Source organism: Mus caroli, chromosome 9 (assembly GCF_900094665.2).
Source record: "Mus caroli chromosome 9, CAROLI_EIJ_v1.1, whole genome shotgun sequence".
NCBI lineage: Eukaryota > Metazoa > Chordata > Mammalia > Rodentia > Muridae > Mus > Mus caroli.
In genome coordinates this window covers 20,025,805-20,041,409 of record NC_034578.1, presented here as the reverse complement: position 1 = coordinate 20,041,409, position 15,605 = coordinate 20,025,805, and the positions used below count along the sequence as shown (strand labels likewise).

The following is a 15,605-nucleotide window of genomic DNA, read 5'->3' as shown; positions in this document are numbered from 1 at the left end:
GGTAAGGATCTTATACCCACACCCACAGTGACACACCCATTCCAACCAGGTCACACCTATTCCAACAAGGCCACACCTTCAGATGGTGCCACTCCCTGATCCAAGGATATACAAACCATCACGTTACTATAAGACAGAACAGAAGAGTAACAGTGAACCCAGGATAAAGATATGGGAGGAATTCTAAGGTCTTTTGTTTCTTCTAAAGTCTGAAGCCTTGAGTTTTAAAGTATGCAGTTCAAATGCAAGATCATGAGTTGTTCAGGGTATAGTAAAGGAATGGTGGGATGGATTGGGATGACATGGACCCTGCTCTCATATGGGAGGCAAGAAGACCACTCTAATTGTGTGTGGCCCCTTCCGTTGTTAATCCACATCAAAGGACATGCACAGAAGAAACTTTGCATTTTGCCTGCTTGCCCCTACTCTCCCCAGCAAACTCATTTATGCTGTTGCTGCTGATGATATTAAATCTGAACCCAGCAATTCTCTAGAAATTCCTCAGGCTTCTAGCACCAGATTGGGCATATGGGACATCAAGCCTTTTGAATGAATAAACAACTATGTCCTTGGCCTTTCCAGGGTAAAGCAGCCAGTGTTAAACTACTGAACTACTCATACCAAAGCCAATTTAATAAATCATACAGATAGATTTAAAACTAGATATAGAACTAGATAAAGAGATAGAGATAGAGATAAAAGGAGGCAGAGAAAGAGAAAGAGAGAGAGGGGGAGGGGGAGGGGGAGTGGGAGGGGGAGAGGGAGAGGCATTACAGAACCTGAAAAGCAGAGAACTCAGATGAAGTCAGATTTTGTTATTACAAAGGCACCTGTATTCAGAAGACTTTTAGAATCTTCCCAAAGGTAAGAGAATGCTGATAGCATTGCTGTTAATTAAATATTAATGTTCTTTACTCTTGTCCACTTGGTTTCATGTTTATGACTGAACTTTTATTATTCAGGCTACTGATACATTTCCCTACATTCTAGCTTGTATTAAATATATTTACTCATGTTTTCCACATTTTCTCCTAAAGAACTTCATTTTTTAAAGACCTTCATGATGTTATATTGGTCACATATACTATGAATCATCAGACTCAGTATGTATATTTAAATGTATATTTTCTTAGCTTTTATTTTCTTTTTAAAATTTTATAGGCTGAGGCAGTCTTTGTTTATCTTCAATATTTATTCTATTGACTTTGTAAAAATTCAAATCCATGATTTTACCTTTTCCTTTGGTTAGAGACATCACACACCTGCCCAACTCCCCCTAACTTTATTGACAGAAATAGTTATTCCTTTCTCTATTTTGGCAATTTTGTATTATTAAATTGACATATGCCTCAATATTTCCTTTTCAGGACAAAACATTTTTCATTATTGATCTTAGGCCTGTTGTACTAACTTTGTGATGCTAAGTAATATTTACTGATAACTGATGGGGGAGTTCCTAACTCCCTTTGTTTTCCCTGTTCAGCTTTTCCTCCTGAGTTCTTTTCTACTCTCCAGGTTATCCCTGTCTTATAGGCTCCTCTCTTTTGTGTGGTCCAACCTTAGGGTACATTGAGCTGGTAGAGAAGTTTTGAAGGGGTCTGAGCAAGGGGGATTTTCTAGAAAAATGCCATGTCTGTTTCATTTAACAGTGTTTGGATTACTTTGTTACTAAATTCCAATTTTTCTCATCTTCCCTCCTTCTTTAGTCTTCTTCATTTCTTCCCCTCTTTTCTCTCTCCTCCCCTGATCTACGATTCTAGAAGTCTGGGTTGGGTGGATCATCCATTACTAGGTTCCTGAGAGACTTCAGTCACCAGAGTTCTCTTATCACTGTGTTACAGTGTGTGGCTGACATGGAAAATAGACATTATAACATGGTGGTTTGGGATTGCATGTTAACACAGCCTAACTTAGCTTAAATATGATCAATGAAGGAATGAATCAAATGATCAATAGAAGGGACAGCATGTTTTGTACAATTAGCATTCTAGAAACTATTTTTAAGTCTTATTATGTGGTAATAGTTTCTATGTTCTTGAATATCCTTTGCATATTTACTCAATTTAAGCAAAAAGTCCTCAAAAATACTGAATTGTTAGAAAGTTAATAAAATTTATTCTTAGCCAAAGAGTGTCTTCTTTTGTATTGATTGCTTTTCTTGCCTGAAGCTAGAATCTATAGGAGGAGATGATCAGAGGGAAGCTACATTAGAGCACAAACAATATTCCTTTCAATTATTTATCAACTTGTGAATTGGGTGAACAATATTCTTGAACAAACACAGATTTAATATCTGTATATGAATGGAATTCTCAAGTTCAGGTAATAAGCCATAGGGTAAGACTCTGGAAGAACAGAATCAATTTATTCAGAATGGTTTTGATGCTTGCAATTGGTTGATTAAGGAATGTGTTTAATGTTATGAATGGAGATTAAAGTAAAACTAAGGATTAACCAAACATGCAAAGTGTAAACAGAATGTCATGGGTAGGGTGGCAAGACCACTAGGGGACACTGGCAAAAGAGTGGCTTGAGAGAGAAAGGAGGAACCTTCCTGGCTTCCTGGGATTCTCTGAAGGTTCTACTCAATTCTTACTCCTGCTCTGCCCCACCTATTGCCCCTAGAGGGGAAGGTTCTTCTAAGACAGAATTGAAGAGGGAAGGAGTTCCATGGAATTTCTCTGCTTGCTTTTGTACTGGGTTAGTGCTGGTGAGTGGGTGAAAAGTCAGAAGCATTATAGAACCTGAAAAGCAGAGAACTCAGATGAATATATGGAGAATCTGGGAGGGCAGTGAACTTGAAAATCTTTGAGTACTGAGATGCACAGGTGCAAAAGGCAGAGAACATGGTAAGCTGGGTATCCAGATGTATAGGATCTAAGAAACGTGTTTGATGGAACATCACACCTTCTCCACCTGTCGTCTGCTCTGGGCTTGTTGAGACTATCTCAGAAACTAGTCATCATGACTCATCCAAGATGGCCTCTTTCTTTTCCCCTGTAATAATGCTGTGCCTAGAATTGCCACATCTAGCCCTCCCCCCAGAACAGAGCATTGTGTCAGGGTTGCAAAACTTGGTTGAACAGCCCTGAAAAGTACTCAGGAGTGCACAGTATGAGACTGCCTGTCCTCAGAAACTGGAAAGCTAAATTTTCTTGGTTTATTTCACTTGGGAAGATATAATGGAAAAGTGAGCCACTGTTATGTTCACTGTCCCCAATTAAGTCCTTTAAGTAATTCATCTGAAACTTTAAAGCCTTTCCTCCCCCGGGAAGATGAGTCCTTTTATTCCTACTCAGATACATACAAACTATGCGGAACCCTTTGTAATCTAACAGATTAAGACAGAGCCAGCTTCTTCTGTACTGCCTAACCGTGAAACACCCAAAATGCCTCCTTGGCTCTCTGCTTCATTTACAAGGCTTCCATTTTTTTCAATGCAACATCTCCATCTCACTTGTTTTTTATGGCAATAAAGTTTTTAGCTTAAAAATAAACAATGTCCATTTATTATAAAACGACTTACACAAAAGTGGTTTTGCTCTTCCTCATATAGCTAAAAACCTGAAGGCAGATTGCAGCTGCCCTTGATCTCTGGGGTTCTTTAGTTTTTTTCCTCTTTTGGTTCCAGAATGGCTCTTGCAGCTGCACACATTGTATCTGAGCTCAAGGTAGAAAGATAAAGGGAAAGCAACAAACCAGTTCCGTCTATTTTTTCAGATAAAGGAAAACCTTTATTTGATACCTCAGAGACTTTCCAACCAGTTTTCTCACACCAAGGCACCATTAAAGGTAAAGAAAATTCAGATGAGTTTTCAGGGGAAATGTCAAGGAGTGAGTTAAAGCTGACTCTAGGGACAAGTGAAAAGCTGGTTACAGGAGCTTGTCCCTTCCCAGGTTCCTTCTCCAGGCTCATATCCTGAATTCTTTTTTTTTTTTCCAATTTTTTATTAGGTATTTTCTTTATTTATATTTCAAGTGCTATCCTGAAAGTTCCCTATACCCTCCCCACCCTGCTCTCCTACTCACCCACTCCCACTTCTTGGCTCTGGCGTTCCCCTGTACTGGGGCATTTAAGTTTGCAAGATCAAGGGGCCTCTCTTCCCACTGATGGCCGACTAGGCCATCTTCTGCTATATATGCAGCTAGAGACACAAGCTCTGGGGGTACTGATTAGTTCATATTGTTGTTCCACCTATAGGGTTGCAGACCCCTTCAGCTCCTTGGGTACTTTCTCTAGCTCCTCTATTGGAGGCCCTGTGTTCCATCCAATATGCTGCATTCTTATCAACCTTATTCATGTGTCCCATATGTTCACAGAACCAGCATCATTTTTTATCCTTATTGCATAATGTATTGTAAAATTTCTGAGGAAATGTACATATGATAGGCTTCATGTAAAACATGGTGAAAAGGACCCTGGGAGAACTCAGAACTCTCCCCAGAATTCTTTGTCAAGTGACCTTCAGCACGGTGCTGAGTCCACGAAAGGATTCGCTCACTCTCTAAGACTCCCAGGCACAGCTCTTCAGAGGGGGCACACAGACAGAGACAGATGTCTTGAGCACCACTTCTAGAAGCTGACACAGGACAAGCACAGTATGTACATGTACAACATGTACATGTCTTGAGGAGAAGCAAACCATTAGGCCAGAGGGAACATTAAAATGTGTCCTTGTTAGGAAATGTTGGAGGAGGGACTATTTAAACAATGCCCTATGGCCCTGTGACACTTATTATTGTGGGCCACATCTATTGTCTAGCTCCTCCCATTGTTAGTTCTATACTAATGTCTCCTTATAGGTCCCTATGGAGCCTGAGCCATGCTTCCCCTACATGGTCACTCAGAATTTATGACTTTAAATAAAATACAGGTTGTGAAAATTACTCATGCTATTAATCTATGTAAAAGTTTTACTGAGTTATAATTTATGCAAAAGCCATGTAACCCTCTTAATGTACAGCTCTGTGAGTTTTGGTATTTATACAATTACTGAAATCAAAATATAGAACAATTGTATCATGTAGGGAGAGTTCTCTGAGCTTTTTATTTCAAGGTATTCCCTTCTTTTCTATCCATAGCCATGACAACCATTTGGGTTTTTTTGTTATTGAAACTTTTGTTGTGTGCACTCTGCAGACTAGTGCCTCCCTCAATCAACACAAAGAAAGCTTCTTCTTGTAGTATATGAGTATCAACATAGAGATCCACAAATGTGCAGACAGTGAGATACTCAATCCTATATTGGACATTTTCATCAAAACTCCTCTTCCTAAGGCTCAGGGATCTATGCAGAAGAGGAGGCAGAAAGATTGTAAGCATCAGAGATGATGGATGACTCCAAGGAAACAGTGTCTTCCAGACACAAGACTGAAACACATATGAATTCGCAGTGACTGAGAAAGCACATGTAAGATCTGCACCAGTTCAAGTCAAAACGAGTCCTAGCCTTGAGAAAGGGAAGGAGACATGGGCTGCCACCCTAATCAAGAAGCTTGTAATTGATACTTGCTGGCAAAGAGTAAATCAGTTTTGTCCAATAAAATGCCACTCAGTATATCAACCACACTCCAGGGCAGGCCCACACTCCTGGAAACCTCCCCTCCACAAACCCCAATGCCTGTGGCTTCTTATTCTCCAATCTCACACTCTCAGTGAGTGGCTGAGCATGAAGCTCTCATATCCACATGCATTCTCCCTGGATCTCAGTGTTATCCTGATTAAATGCTCCAAAGTACAGTCTTAACTGTTAACATGTTTTCTTAATGAAACATCAAAGAGTTCTTCTCATTTGGGAGAAAATACCAAATGATTATTAGCACAAGGGACCACATGAGCCAAGCACTTTCCTCTCTCCTCTACCTAGACCCAGCTTCTTAGGCAGAACATTGGCTTTCTCTGGACTTCTGGACTATATGCTTATGATCCTGCTGAGCACCTTGCTTTGCTTTATCTAATTAACAGCATCTTCTTTCAAAGTGACATCAGAAGTGGCTATCACGTGTGTCTGTCTCCCCAGGTAGACAGAGCTGCCCCAGGGTCAGGTGCCTGTTTCATCCAACTTTGTACCTCCAGTGTCTAGCATAACACCCAGTTAAGCTTATCTGTGATTCTTAATTAGTAGAACAAAAGACACTCACCAAAATGGAAAGGAAACAACACAGCCTGACTAACTGGCTTCTGCAATACTACCCTTTGACTTAATTTTAGATATGATATTTATTTAAGGTTATATATTAAGTTGATTAATAAGGAAGCATATTTTATCTTTTTATATGTCTTAGCAAAGAGCTGAGAATCTCTTTTAATAACATGTCCTCAGTTTCTGCATTAGTTTACCTGCCTCTTAGTGCACTAATAACTCCTCTTTGGCTCTCTAGTGCTTGCACAGAGTGCAGTCCAGAGAAAGTATCAATTTTTACAGACAGTGAGTGCTTTTGCAGTGGTGGGATACTGATGCTAGTGGACACTGAGTGACTCTTCAAAGAAGAGCAAGGGGTCAACAGAGTCCAGAGTTATATCAGAAGATACAGGAAGAGGGAGGTACCTGGTACATGTGTAAAAAGTGAGAAGAGGATCCCAGAGGGTGGCTGGGGAGATGTGAAAGGTCAGAAAGACCTGGGTCATATTCTGCATGAATGAGTAAATCTTTGGAGCCTGCAGAGAGATGTGTGGAAAGTATATTTTCCATGCCCACCATGAACGGATTCTTGATCCACTTGGGTCACTGTGAAATCCTGAATCATTTCAGCCTTTAACCAGCAGGAGGTGAGGACCATCTTCTCTGGATGCTGCATGAAAATGTAACTACAGGTTGGCTTGCTTGCCACTGTGATGTGAGAGAAAAGAACATGAGGTATATTAGAGCACTGAGATTCTAGTCTTGCTTTCCCATTTCTGCAGTATGTACTTTCTCCTGATATCAGCTGGGAATCCTATTTCCCTTTTGATTTTATGGTATTCATTTGTTTGGGGGTCCCTTTGCCTGCAACTTTTCTCAGTATTCATTTTCACATCTGGTTTAAAAAATGAATGCTGTTTTCATATCTCTAAAAGCCAAGAGGAAGTTTGAATGCCGTAAAAGGATGTTGTTTTACAAACTGTAAAATGCCAAGAAAACTGTATTCATATGTGAAGTAGGCATCCATATTGCTTAAGTGGGGGAAAAAGAAATTATCTTTTATACTTGTATTATGATGTCATGTAATTCTGCTATATGGTAGCCTAGAAAAATCTCATTTTTTCCTACAGTAGAGACCCATGCACTTTATGAGCAAGACAGAGCTTCTCATCTGAGCCAAGAACCCTCAATGGAGTGACCATTAAGCTAATAACACAATGAAAAAGTAAGAAATGGCATCTTCCCTATATATCTGTATCTTGTTCCAAAATTTTGATAGTTTAATTAAAATTAAAACAAAAAGAAAAAGAGTGATGTATGCTATCAGACACCAGACATTATCTCTAGACACACACTTGGGGTATTGCTGACAAGCAGTGTGGCATGCTCCAGGCTCCCCAGGGTCTCCAAACTTCTTCCATGCAGATCATAGGCCTGTAGGTAGTATCAGGAGATAGTATAAGGATTATGTCCTAATACTATAGTTGCTAAAATTAAACACTGTTTAAGCCATTGATGCTTTTTAAAAGCTTTTAAGCATTTTATCCCTTAACTTTCTTGACAGAGTATCATCTGGTAAAGCTTCAATCAGATGAGGAAACCAACGCTGGAGGAGGGTTAAACAGACTAGTCACATAGACACTGAGAACATGTGAATTGAGTCTCCGAGAGGTCAACAACAGGGCCTGTGCTCTCAGATTCTTTGCTCTAGACACCGAATGAAGGAGAAAACGTGGGAACATCACTGGACCTGCTGATGAGTCAGTTACCTCTCCTTGCAGTGAGATGAATGAAATACAGAGAAACTAAATTTCACTAAAATAAAAATACCAAAGTGACCTTCTCATTCATTTGAGTCTATAGCTGTAGTTAGAAACTACCACCCACTGTACAAACAGGAAGTTATTTCCAGGATGCTGGGATGATGCTTTGAAGCATCAATTGATGTGCTTCTTCCCAAATACAGCCCATGTACTCATTTCCCTTGGTATATAACCTTGACTGTACCAATACACAATATAATAGTACTGAGCATCTGAATATGTCATGAGGAGTACTATAAACAGCTTGAAGAGACATGATTTTTTTTCCACTGCAAAAGAATGTATCTTCAAAGTCCCATCCTAACTGGAAAGCTATTTGTAATTGATACTGCCTAAAATGGGAAAATCCATTTGCATCAATGAAATGTCACTGTTGCAGTGGTTTGAAGGAGAATGGCAATAGGCTCATAGATTTGAATACTTGGTCATCAGACCCTATTTGAAAAGATTAAGAGTTGTGGTCTTGTTGGAGGAATTGTGTCACTGGGGATCTGTGGGGCATCCACCAGACAGAAGAACTGATAAGGTTGTAGCAAAAGTTCAGAACCCCAATAAAACTCAAAACTGAGAGCAGCAAGAGTTCAAACTAGCTCCCAGCCAGGTACCTGTCCTGGAACACATGACCACTAAATCCCACTAGAAGAACCATGACAGTCAATTATGTAGGGACAACACCTGGAGTCCATCCCCATGCAAATAGAGGGCACCTAACATCTCAGACTGAGCCAATGGGAAGATCTACCCCTAGATCCCACTCCACCCTAAAAATGTTGATACTGTTCCTGTCTACAAGAAATAAAGTGCATGGGGATTTCACTGAAGATCATCTAAGAGTTTTCTCTCCCAAAGCATTCATCCTGGATCTCAACCTTGCCCAACAAGCTGGATGCCTGCTTAACTGCAGCCACTTCCTGCCTGGTGGTTCTGGCTCTGGCTCTGGCTCCTAGCTGCCTGGTGCATTTCACTGCCTACCACCAACTCTGGGCAGTACTGGCCACATAAGAGGCCTGGAAGCTCACCTTGTTTTGGTTTCCCCTCAGAGAGCTGTAACACTTTGGCCCTTCTGACCATGCCCAAGCCCCACAAAACCTCTCATTCCTGCCAGCCTGGCTAAGGATTCTCAGTTGACTGCCCCTGGTATGCAGATCAGCAAAGATGATCTTTTGGGTTTCAAAAGCCTGAGTTACTCCCACTGTCTGTCTGCTGCCTATGGATCTGGATATCAAAGTCTCAGCTACTTTACAACCTTGTCTGCCTGTAGGCCACCATGTTTCTTGTTATGCTTCCCATAATGATGACAATGGAATAAACATCTGAATCTGTAACCAAGCCCCAATTACATTCTTATTTTTATGAAAGTTGCCATGATTATGGTGTCTCTTCACAGCAATAGAACACTGACTAAGACAACTGGGCATATCAACCACTCTCCAGGGCAGGCCCAGGAGTAGTTGGCCAACACAAAACTGACTCTGTGCTTTTTTAAAGGAGTAATTTTTGTTTTATTTTACTTTGTTATTTTTTGTTTTGTTGTTTTTGTTTGCTTGCTTTGATTTTCACTTTGTGTGTGTGTGTGTGTGAGTGTGTGTGTGTGTGTGAGAGAGAGAGAGAGAGAGAGAGAGAGAGAGAGAGAAGGAGAGAGAGAAAGAGAGAGAGAGGAGAGTTATAACAGAAAGTTAGGTGCATAACAAGGTAGGGAGAGTCTAGAATTGTTGGGGAGAAAACATGATGAAAATATATTATAAGAAAAAATTAAAATAATATAGAATATTTTTCAATAAATAGGTTTAAAGGCCCTGTGCACACATGTGCACAGATACACACACACACACACACACACACATTGCCAAGGCAATGATCATTTACATCAGAGAGCCTTAGCAATGAATATGGGAGAATACCACAAGAAGTAATTTTCCCAACCCAGGAAGGAGGCTGAAGAGACAGGAGTGTTGGACTGTGTGTGGTATGAGATGTGAGGCAAGAGTAATTGCATTTCCTCTCCTGGTTGGAGAGAGAACTGAATGAGAAGGTGTCTGGCATGTGAGGAGGCCACACGATAAAAGGAGAAATCAGGCTCTAGAATCTCCAGATGTCATGACAATTTACATTTAACACGGACATGTTGGGAGAAAAGGGAGCAGAGACAGAACCACAGTTTCCTGCAGCCCAGAGCTGGCTAGAGATGATGTCAAATTTCCATTCTCTAGAAGGTTATGGGTATTTAGCCAGCAGAGAAAAAGGAAAAGGAGAGATCCAAGGACCAGGAACCTGAAGGAACTATCACAAAATGTTGCAGCCCCTTTTCCAGAGTCAGAGCCAGACAGTGGTCCAGAAAAGGATAAATGTTCTGGAGGGTCAATGGAATGTTTCCTTTCTTAACCCTAATTGCCCTTTTACCCTGATGCTAACCTGGTAGGATAAGGCCCCAACCACTATCATGCTTTCTGTAGATATAAAGAGGCTGTCCATGAACTTAGATAAGTCCTTACAGCCAGTCCCTTAGAAAATCCTCCCTGGACTGAAATCTTCCCAATGACTAAGTTTACTCTGAATTAATTAAGATTATGCCTCTTGATATTCAACTTATCAATAATGCAGAAAAATTTGACAGAAGGCCATCTCTTCCTGCACTAGTAAATAGCTGGTCAAATTGTATGCCATCCTTATGAAGCTATCAACAATGCCTGTGTCTTACAGGAAATGACATTGGACTGACTGCATGCATGACTAAGTCCACCCAGAGTGGAGGGTTGACCCACTGGTGTATTAAGTCTTCGTAGAAGAAGCAATTAGGAAGGAACAGAACCTTAATAGACATTTGCCTGAGTAGTGCTAAATAAGGCTTCCCCTTAGGGACAGCCATAGTATTAGACTGGAGAACTCAAGTGGACATACTGAGAAAAACCAATTAGAGAATTTAAATGTACATGATGGGCTTTAAGGTAGACAATGAGGACACCAGGGCTTATAGGGAATACAATAGGTAAAGTGGGGCTTTCAGAGGAGCAAAAAAATCAGCAGGAGGTATCGAACTGAGAGCTACAAAGGTGGAAATGCTGGCACAGGGCAGACAGATAGGGTCTTAGAAGGGAGCTGTCTGACTCAACAGAGCTTGCAGAATGATAGAAACTTAAGAGCAGTTTTGGCTGCATTGTGTCCTTAATTGGGGCAGGTTCTGTTACAGTTTGCTTTTGTGAGAACAGGGGGAAAGGTCGTGTTTAAAAAACTGCCAGCAGGACAACAGGGCAGAGAGAGTGGGCACACACAGTGATCAACTGTATCCCCTTAGCAAGGAGGGAGCAATCATTTACATGCAAACAATAGTTAGGCTAATTGCATATTATTTCCAAGTACTCACTGAAGGAAGCTTGATGGGGGATCACGATTAGGTAATGTTTAACAGTCTTAGTTCATATCCCCCCCTCTTTACCTATGAGTAATAACACTGAGTTTGATTTGTGTTATTTTATAATTTAGCTAATTTAATGATTCAGATATATCTCCCTCCCACTTTCTTTAAAGTAGATGTCTCATCACTCACTAAGTTCCAGAAACAATGCTAACAAGCTCACCTGTAAGATGAAAGGATTTTGTGTGAAGGTTTTTGCCTGTGTCTTGTTTTTGGACAGAGCTATGTATGCTATAATGTGTAAGGTACTTGAAACTGGTAGGTTCTCAAAGCTCAGATAATCTCTCAACACTATAGCTTCTCAACCATGGTAGTTGAAGTGGATGTGACTTGTGAGGGAGAGGGAACGGCAAGCTGAAACACACTAAGACTGATGCTCACCAAGGCCTTGGTTGAAAAGCCCCAGACAACAACTGCGTGTCGACACACAGAGATAGACACACAGAGATATTGGGGAGGTAAGTGGGAGGTAGGCTCACACCTGACTGCCCTTCTGAGTTTCGGGGGAGTCTGACATGCTTAAGAGAATGTAGAAGGGTGGGACACTGAGAGCTGAACTTAAAATGGGGGAGGAGGTTAGAAATGGATGAAATTGAAAGGTTCTAAGCTTGAGGATAAAAAGAGCCAGAAAGCCAGATACAGGGATGCTGTGTCTTCTGCCAACATAGCTTTGTGTCAGATAAGACCAGAAATGATAACACTGATCTAGAGATATGGCCTAAGAAGGTTGAAACAACCTAAGTCTATGATTGGGTGGATGGAATTTTCCAGGACTTATCCTAACACTAAGAAGACCCATTATTGATAGAATCTCAGACATGGGAATCCAAGACTGACTTTAGTCCCATTGGCTTTGAAACAAAGTGGGTACTGGGTGAATGTGGTCTTTCCTTTTGGTGAGTTCAGTGAGTTCAGATGAGGATGGACTGGCAAAATGAATGGTCTCTCACCAGGTTCCCCCACTTCTTCCAAGGATAAAGGCAATGTTGTGTTGCCCATTTCAATGGAAACTGATGACAGAAGAATGCTATACATTGTTCATGCCCCCAGCTGTTTATCAGTTGTCTCTAGAAAAGACCTTGTGAAACCAAGGTAAGGATCTCAGGGTCTATAGCACATCCCTCAGCAAATACTACAGCAGAAGTGGGAGACAGCTCCGTGAAGTAACAAGAGGAGATGTAGTTCAAGAACCTGAGGAGCACAAGGTGTGAGAGGTACTTGGGGGGAAACAACCCCTGCTGAACCTTAAAGAACAGGCAGAATTTAGATAAACCCAGACCAAGATGGAAGTCAAGTGCTTATGCCACGAGTGTGGGAATGACAAGAGCTGCCCATGGAGCCACACAGATTGGCTTTGGCACGAAGTTGAACAAGTGGCTGTTCAGCAACGGCTGTTGGAATTTCTACCACGTGGACTCCTATCAAGGTTTATTTATTTTCTTTCACTCTTCTCTAATTTATAGTTCTTTCACTGCTTTTTTTCTGAAGGCAATATGAATTAAAGGGACACATTTAGGGAGTAGTAAATTGGGCACATTTTTGGCATTTTACATTAGAATTATGTGGCACAAAAGGAAGCCCAGCTAAGAAGGGTTTGGATCACAGGCAGGTTTCTGTATAAACACTGGAACAGAACTGTTTGTGCTCAAGGCAGCCACAGAATAAAGTTCTACTAAGGTTGAGGCTAGGTTGCCAAGGCTTCCCCCCTCCCTCATTTTTGTGTACCTGAAAATTTCTGCTTTAGCCAATAAATAAATTTCTCACAAATGAAACAGAACACTGAACTGCTCCCAGCTCAATGGGCATGATTCCTTTCTGCTTCTCTTTGTGCACTGGCCACTGGCCCAACTTCAGGAATGAAACAGAGGGTGCAATTATCCAGTGTCTAGTGACAATGACATCTTCAGGACGAGTGTGCTAATAGTAGTGGAGAGCCAGGGTGCAGGGATTTGTTTGGGTGTTCAAAACATTTCCTCAGGTGGAATTTAAGATGGTAAATGAGCCTTCAGCAGAGAATGGTTATTGCCTGAGCCTTGGAACCATAGCCTTATTGTTGATTATTATATCTTGGGGGGCTGTGCAGTCTCTTCAGTATGCTTGCTGTCATGTTTCATAAACATCAAAGGCAACTTGGCAGTGGTACTGCAGAGCCCAAGGATCCTGGGCACAGGAAGCCTGCTGAGATCCACTCTGGAGCGCGGGCTGGTTTCAGAAAAGGCAGTGTTCAAACGCTAGTCGGTGATAATGAAGAGGTGTGCTAAGCAAGTGTGTGTGTGTGTGTGTGTGTGTGTGTGTGTGTATGTGCGTGTGCAAGTTAGGTGAGTCTAAGGGACTGGGTCTACTGAAGTCAGCAGTAATTCACTCTGAGACTCCACACTAAAGGAAAAAAAAAAAAAAAAAAAAAAGCCTGTGTGAGTCCCTGGAAAGCTCCCAGCTGAAAGTTTCATTCTAAGAGTTGGGAGCAGGGATTGAACCAGAGAGTAGAGAGTGGATATCACAGTAATCATGAATTTAACTGCAAAGCCAAACCATTTCGAGAACATCAGAAAACTATCAGCAATACCAGCAAAGCACAGCAGTGACTGGAAGAATTCTTCTTTGGCCAGGAAGGGCAGGCTGAAGACTGTGACTAGGAGAATGACTTACGCGGGGCATGTTAGGCAGGCAGGCATGAAATGGCCCCACCACCCAGAGTTTTCATGTATGAAGCAGCAAGCTCATATTTTCTAGACACCCGATTTTTTTTCTTGTCCACTAGATCTTTCTAGAAAACATGGGACAATAGTAGTTTAACTAGAGAGTTACGGTGCTTTGATATTGCAGGGATGAAACTCACTAAATTCAGATTAATTTTATTTATTCAAAGCAGCAACCTGGGCAAACACTACCATCAACAACTCGACAAAGAATGTATTTCTGACTAATGTTCATTGAGAAGGCACAGGACAGACAGAAGGGGCCTCCTTGCCTTCCGCTCTCTCTTGGTGTCAGCACTATGAATAGGGCTTTCCAAACCTCTGATGTTTCAAAAACAAAAACTAAATGAAACAAAAAACCCACAATAGTTCAATGATCATGCATTGAGGAAAAATGTATAATGAAAACTTGCTATTTTTGCTAGAAACAGACTCTTCATGCACTACTCTAGGGTTAACTATAGTGCTCTCTGCCAGTGGAGCGGAGAGTGAAATATCGCATTGGTAAGTGTTACTGACAAGTTGCAAATTTATACAGAAACAGCAAAAACATCTCACATCTGCATTCTTAAAAAAACACAGTACTGAGCTTTGAAAACTATGAATTCTGCTTATTTAAACTTACCAGATTGGGGGATTCCCCTCTCCTTAGTTAACAAGGGAAAGAAAGAAAGAAAGAAAGAAAGAAAGAAAGAAAGAAAGAAAGAAAGAAAGAAAGAAAGAAAGAAAGAAGAAGAAAAAGGAAGAGAGAGGAAGAAAGGAAAAGGAAAGAAAAAGAAAAAAAAAAGAAAATAAAGGAGGAAAAAGAAAGAAGATAAAAATCCTCCCTAGCAGCAGCTAAGACTCTCACAGCTCTCTCCTGTCCCACCTGTTCCAGCCTCTAAAGCCAGGGCACTTACCTTAAAGGAGGAGTAGAAGGAGCCCCACTCCTCAGCCACCAGTGCTTCAGTGAACGTCACAATTTCAGTGCAAGCTACTGGGGAAGAATCTAGCATCGGCACAGTCTGGTTGGCATGAAAGCTGCCCTCTGTGAGGTTAGCTGGCATGGCTCAGGCAGGGTCAGGTCTCACTGTCTCTGCACCTGCAGCTGGATGAGAGAGTTCAGTTAGCCGGGGCAGCAGCTGCTGATCGATTGCTCAGTGCCTCTTCTGCCTCTCAAGGCTTCTGGCTATTGCTCACCAGAACGCAGGCACAGAGCCCTCCCTGAGCCCACCTCAGTGAAGTGTTCTGCCTGACGACAAGAAAGATCCACGTGCTGCTTGCTCTCTCCTCTGCAGTTATGATCCTGAAGCCAGCACAGCCCTCACCATCCCACAGACCTGCCCAGTGTAGCCGCATCCTACGGGGACACCCCAAGGCCCTGCTCACGTTTCCTGGATGGGCTTGCATGTCCAGTGTGCTTTCCTAACTTGTGTGATAGACCTTTATCTCTGCTCCAGTTTCCAATAAGGAGCAATTGGGATATTTAGCTGGTCCACTAATTCAGGTCATGTTTGTGCTTCTGATAGCTGTCAGAGTTATGCGTTTGTTTCAGCTAGTATCACTTTCTGAC

General features: G+C 41.6%; 1 protein-coding gene across 2 annotated transcripts in view; it reads right to left on the bottom strand.

The window, feature by feature from the left end:
• Positions 1 to 15,333, bottom strand: part of Npsr1 (neuropeptide S receptor 1) — a 209,838-nt gene extending 194,505 nt beyond the window's left edge. The window contains exons 1-2 of one of the 2 annotated variants that reach the window (XM_021172302.2): positions 15,233 to 15,333; positions 14,953 to 15,188 (exon numbers count right to left, since the gene is read on the bottom strand). In XM_021172302.2, coding sequence (XP_021027961.1) covers positions 14,953 to 15,099 — 147 coding nt within the window. In that variant the 5' untranslated portion in view covers positions 15,100 to 15,188; positions 15,233 to 15,333. Of the gene's footprint in view, positions 1 to 14,952; positions 15,189 to 15,232 lie in introns of those variants that run through there. The other variant, XM_021172303.1, reaches the window with a different exon arrangement.
• Positions 15,334 to 15,605: the final 272 nt, after the last annotated feature.